General features: G+C 45.2%; 1 protein-coding gene across 3 annotated transcripts in view; it reads right to left on the bottom strand.

The window, feature by feature from the left end:
• Window positions 1–1,281: 1,281 nt before the first annotated feature.
• Window positions 1,282–6,000, bottom strand: part of PLCL1 (phospholipase C like 1 (inactive)) — a 210,120-nt gene continuing 205,401 nt past the window's right edge. For all 3 annotated transcript variants that reach the window (XM_062619703.1, XM_062619707.1, XM_062619704.1), the window contains exon 6: window positions 1,282–3,013. In XM_062619703.1, coding sequence (XP_062475687.1) covers window positions 2,831–3,013 — 183 coding nt within the window. In that variant the 3' untranslated portion in view covers window positions 1,282–2,830. The remainder of the gene's footprint in view (window positions 3,014–6,000) is intronic.

The raw sequence follows: 6,000 nt of genomic DNA, 5'->3' as shown, positions 1-6,000 counted from the left end.
GGGTCTCACACAAGCAGAGGGGCAGGATCACCTCCTTCAACCTGATGGCCATGCTCCTTTTATGCAGCCCTTGACACGACTGGTTTCTGGGCTGCGAGCGCATGCTGCCAGGTTATGTCAAGCTCCTCCTCAACCAACACCCCCAGCCCTTCTCTGCGGGGCTGCTCTCAGTGCTGATGCTGGATATGATTTTTCCCATGTGTTCTCCTTCAAGGCTGAATTTTTATTGCACTGACTGCTGCTTTATCATCCACTTCTACTCCCAGTGACTTCAAAGGGGCACAGAGGAAGGCGAGATGAGCTTTTGCTGCCAGCCCTCTCTTCATGCAGGAGGGAGGGTGAAGCTGCTCCAGCTGCAGAAGCATGGGCACCAGTGCCTGGAGCAACCTCAGCTCCCTAGGGCAATCCAGAGTGCCTGAGGTCTTATATTCCCTGTATTTTGACACACAAAGCCTTGCAGCATGACCCTGACACTGGATACAAGATGAATACTAAACATGGCATGAAAGCTGTGTGCATGCATGCTGTGGGGCTCCTGTCCAGCTGCTTTCTTCTGGTTCTGCAAATACATAGAGTGAGAACTATGTGGTGCTGCTTTCCATGTAAGCACAGAAAGAAAGCAAGCCTTTCTCTGTGTAATTTTACGTTAATTTGTTTATAACATCAGGGAAGGAAGGGGGACTAGAAGGTATCTTGCCAGCAATTCAGGCATTAGGATAGCCTTTTAAATTGACAAAAATCAAGCTATTTCTAGGTTAAAATGAAGCACCAGGTAAAGCCACTCACCCTTCCTGAAGCAACCTCTCCAAGGAGAGATGCTTTCCAAAGGCTGATCCTTCACGTTTGGTGGTGCAAAGTTAACAGTTTCCACCATCTGTAACTGCAAATACTGCAGCCCATGTGCTGTTTTTCATATAAACACAGCCCATGATGAAATCAGGAAGGTAAACAAGGAGAGAAAAACGTGAACAAGCACATTTAGACCATTGATCTGGGCTTCATGCCCTGCCTGAAACACAAGAGACACCCCTCTCCAGACCTCAGTGAAGGCTGAAGACACACATATAATCCAAGGGCAGGATATACAGAGGATTTAGGACTGGATCTGAGCAAGTATTGCAAGTTTTACTGAAATGGTATTTATGGCACCTGAGCTAACCTTTGCAATAATACAGTTCCTATTAGAGGAGGACAGTCTCTTACGCAAGTTACCCACTCTAACCCACCTTTATCCAAATTTCACTTGCTCCCTTCGGTGTTAAATCACTTTAAAAACATGGGTCAAAGTTGTTTCATAGCTTTACTCTCTCAGTAATGTGCAACATGAACATAATAGTGTTATTAAGAAGTCAAAAATAACTTAACACAATAGCTATATAAGATTCTCCAACGGTCAAACTTTCAGCAATTACTTTTTGTTAAGTTCAGAAAAATTAGCATATTTGTTAATCAAATTAATTTAAAAAGTAGCTTTTCAAAATAAAAGCAATGCTTTAAATAAATATAGTCTTTTTTTATAACCATAAAACATTTAGTCCTGTTAAAGGTAACACAAATACAACACTCGGGCACAGTACTTAAAATGATTGAAATGAATGTTGTGAGCATACATGAGCAGACACCGGGAGGGATGAGGATGCATTGCTTCATGACATTCTCTGTCTCCTTTCTATAGCGGCACAAAGAGGCATCCAACCTTAGAATGACCCTCAACATAAGACGTGTCAGGATATTTGTAGCTGCTGCACAAAAAAGTTGGTACCCTGTTTTTTCCCCCAAACTATTTCTCTTCACTACATCTGCAGCAGTCCTGCAGCCTTGCTTCAAATTTCTAGGGCAAAATAAGGCTAGATCCTACTTGCTTCATCCAACTGCCTTCAGTATCTTCAGCAGAAGGCAGCAAGCAGGGTCTGACCTCTCGCACCTCTGTCAGAAAAGCTCACAGTTTGTGAAATCTATAAAAACTTTCCAATACTGGCACCACTGGGTGCTCCAGGTCAGCCTGAAGCTCACCTTCAGAGTTCATGATCACCGAAGGACATTCACAGCTCTCCTCGTAACTACAGGGCTGCCTAGCTATGCTCCTTACTGCATGAGTTAATGCCTATCAGCAAAGGCTGTAGCTGTCTTGCAGATCTACAAGGTAGCAATGATTTACCAGAATGAAATAAATCAGCTAGTTCTTACATTAGTATGTGCTATCTGGATGTATCCTGCAGAGCAGCTTGCTAAACCTCAGTGAAATATACACCTCAAATCTAACCATAGCATATCCAGCAACTCTGAGCATTTAATATCTCATTTACTTCATTTGAACTATTCACTAAAAATCATGTTTAGGGTCGCAGCGAACCACTGGTTTTGCCCTCACAAAAACAGCTGTCGGTGACATTGGTTGCATTTGCTTGTTTGAACAGCCTAACAGTAATGTAACCTTTAATAAGTTCAATGATAAAAACTGGAGAGTAAAATAAAGCACAAAACTGATACAAGTACTCCCTATTTGTTTTGATCTTCAGAATGAACAAGCCTACTCAAAGATGACACAGGAATAAACTAGCAAATGGCTAATGTAATGCATGAAAGGGTGTCTACAGGATTTGCATGTGCACACACATGCGCGCACTTGCACACAGACAGCTTGGCTTCATTAGAAATCTCACTACCAGAGTTTAACTTAGATAAATTAACTGCATTAAAATACTGACGCTGTGAGGATTTTAATACTATCGACACCCTGTAGAGGGCACTCCTGTGTGAAGTTTTAAATGCTTTAAAAAAATAGTTTAGTTATTGAAATCTGCGACAAATGCAACAGCTCTGCCTCCCCTCACAGCCTCCCGTTCTCATCTCCCATATCCTTCTCCTGTATTGCTTCCAGGCACCGCTTGGACTTGGTGTCCGTGTGCCCGCTCCCAGCTTTGCTCAGTCCACACGACAGGCACGCCAGCTGGATCTGCTTCATGTTCTCCAGGGCTTCGTTCTTGGCGTTCTTCAGGAGATCTCCTTGGCCCTAAGGATGCACAGACAGACATGCAGGAGAGAGTCAGGGATCACACGCAACACTCAGGACCAAAGGCGGCAATACCGCTCTCTTGTCTTTGCCCTGCTGTCGTCTCAGGTCCTGTCTCAAATTCCCTCTTTCCCAAGGATGCCAGTCCCTGGGAAAGGACTGAAGCTCCTTCTGCAGCCCAACATGTAGCTCACTGAGTAAGGCAGCAGCCAGCACAGTGGGCAGGGTGAGCAGGACAAGGAGCCTGTGGGTGAAGGCATTTCCCCTTCCACAGTCAACAGTGAGGACCTGCCAGGGACAGGGCAGTGATGGCCCATGGGAGCCCCTGCTCCATCCTTGTGTCCTGGCATCAGACCCCACATGGCAATGGCTGTATGTCCCAAGCCGAGGGTCCCATATGAGCTTGCTACCTACACCTTGTTCCACCCAAATTTGCCTTGGGCCCTCCTTTAGCAGAGGCAGGCCACATTGCACGCCTGTATGAAACACAGCATCTTGTAGCATTAAAGCCAACTGAACCGTTTTGTTTGGGACCTTTGAGCAGGCAAATGGGAATGAGAGACTTTATGAGCAGAGGTCTGCTTCTGTATCTTCTCAGAGCACGTAAAGGTGAGGTGACTGACAGGATGTAACTATCAGGAAAAACATGTTATATGAAATTTGTATTAAGGAGTTGGTGTTCAGAAATGCCAAAATGAATATTTATGCAATATTGATACCTCAAGTGCCACGAAGTAACAAGATTCTGGTACTAGAAGATACAAATAAGTAAGAGCCAGGAGATGCATCTGGTTATTAAAATTCAGTATCACTAAGAACTTGAGCTGCTCTTCTTCTAATATCACCCCAAGTACAGCTTGAAGTACACCACCCACTGCAGCTGGTTATATGCGTATCGAGAAGGAATACCTCCACTGAGCAAAATGTCACATTTGCATCCCTGCAACCTAATCTGACCTCCTGCAAACCAAAGACACTTCACAGGGTCTCAGGGGAAACAACAGGTACTACAGCAGGACCTGGGACACCGACCAGAAGTGTTGTACGAGTCACAGCACAACACCTTCCAGCAGTGGTGGCATCTCTCTGCTCTCCCTCTCCCCAGAGCCAGGAGGAAGGATGAGCACAGCTCTGCCTTCACCAGTGCCTGGCACTGGACTCGCACTGCCTGAGCCCCCACAAACAGTGTTCACAACGAAGAAACAATGGTGGCTTGCAAGTCCTGCTGCACTGGTAAACACCACGTGGGAAACCACGTCACCCGGGGACGGCAGCCCGTGCCTGAGCTTGATTGCCTCACCTCCTGGTGACATGAATCTGTCCCTGCTGAACAATGCAAATCACTACCCAGATGCTGCGAATCCAACCCAATGTGAAAATAACAAAAAGCACTGGGACTGCATGAGTGTCTCAGTGCTATTTGTTATGAAGCTCTTTTGAAGAGATTTGTATCTTGGCAGCATGAGAGTCATGGGAATACACAGACAAATAGCTTGGGATCCAGCAAGGAGTCACGGTTTGAAAAAAAGCAAACCAAGAATAATTTACACAGCAGATATTGCACATAGCTGTGATCCTGCTTTTAAGACAGTGGTTGAGCTTATGACTAAAGGCAGGAATTCATGAGTCCCATAGCTGTCCCAAGCACCCGGCATGCTCCTGTCTCCTTCACTGTCTGCAAATAGCAGAGGAATAGTGCCATTAGTGCTGTAGTGACAGGGACAACAAACTGCAGCATAAGCAAAGAGACCCAACAGGAGTATCGTGAATGAAGTGACAATGTTATCAGAAAGGGTGGGAGATACACAAATTAAGTTTCAGTTTGGTTTTAGGATGAAATAGACCTGGCTGCAATGGGCTGCTACTTATTTCTTATCATGCACATGGGACTGAAGACAGCAAAGGCTGCACCGACAAGCAGACAAAAATCAATGTGACGATGCTTTACAGCCTTAACTTCTCCAGATCAAACCCTGGCACTATGTACTCATGCAGAAGGACAGAAAAATCACCTTGGCACATGAAGCAACTCAAAGCAGACATCCCTACAGCACCAAGAAAAACTAAGCCCAAAACCTGAGAGAGCCAGTGCAGCAGAGACGTAAAATGATGACAGTGAAAACCCAGAACCCTGAAGCACCTGGTCTCCCCTTAGTTGTGGTGTATGGGGAAAAGCTTCTGCTCTGGCATGGCCACAACTCATTATCTATCTCACCCACACCATGGACAGAGGATTTCCCATGCAGCTGCACAAGATGAATACAGCTCCATAAGCTGATACAAAACCAGATTCAGCTGAGTCTATGTCGCTGACTTCATATCAACTTGTCCTTCTCAGGGTGAGGGCAAAGCACCGGAATTTCTCTCAGAGTAGCCCATCAACTATGCCTTTGCCTAGGGGACTCTCCAAGACACTCATTTAAGGGAAGCTACTGGGGATTTGATACATCCTCACTTGAAGGGTAACAGCCTGAGTCTGCTCTGCCAAGACTTGTATCTGAAGTCCCCAGAAGCCAAGGGACTTCACACCCCCTGTGAGGGTGCTGAGCCACCCGCCCTCCCTTATGCATATTCTGATTTCACATTTAAGTAACCAGGCAATTCAGAGTACAGATTTCAGCTGCGGAAATGCACAACATGTCTTTGGGTTCCAAGAAGAAAAACACTCCTCCTGAGCACACTTCCAGTATTTTGAAGACATTCTTATTTTACAGTGATCTGAAAACAGAAATGGACTTATCCAAACAGTGCAGCTCCATTTATGTACAGACCAACTGATCTATGTCTTAGACAGCTTGTATTCTTTCTTTTTAAACAGCTGGTTTAAGGAACAACAATTATTTTGGATCATCTGTCACAAGAAAATTAAAGACAAACCAGCCCCCTCTGACAGAACTGCCATACTTGTAGAGACCACAGGAAAAACAATCTGTGGGCATGCTCTGTTTGAAAAGCCATCTGTTTGCTTTGAAAAACTGGCTGTGAGC

This window comes from Pezoporus occidentalis, unplaced genomic scaffold, assembly GCF_034315485.1.
Source record: "Pezoporus occidentalis ecotype Australia unplaced genomic scaffold, CSIRO_AGI_Poc_V1 ctg213, whole genome shotgun sequence".
NCBI lineage: Eukaryota > Metazoa > Chordata > Aves > Psittaciformes > Psittacidae > Pezoporus > Pezoporus occidentalis.
The sequence above is the reverse complement of the archived record's forward strand: the minus strand, read 5'-3'. Positions and strand labels throughout refer to the sequence as shown.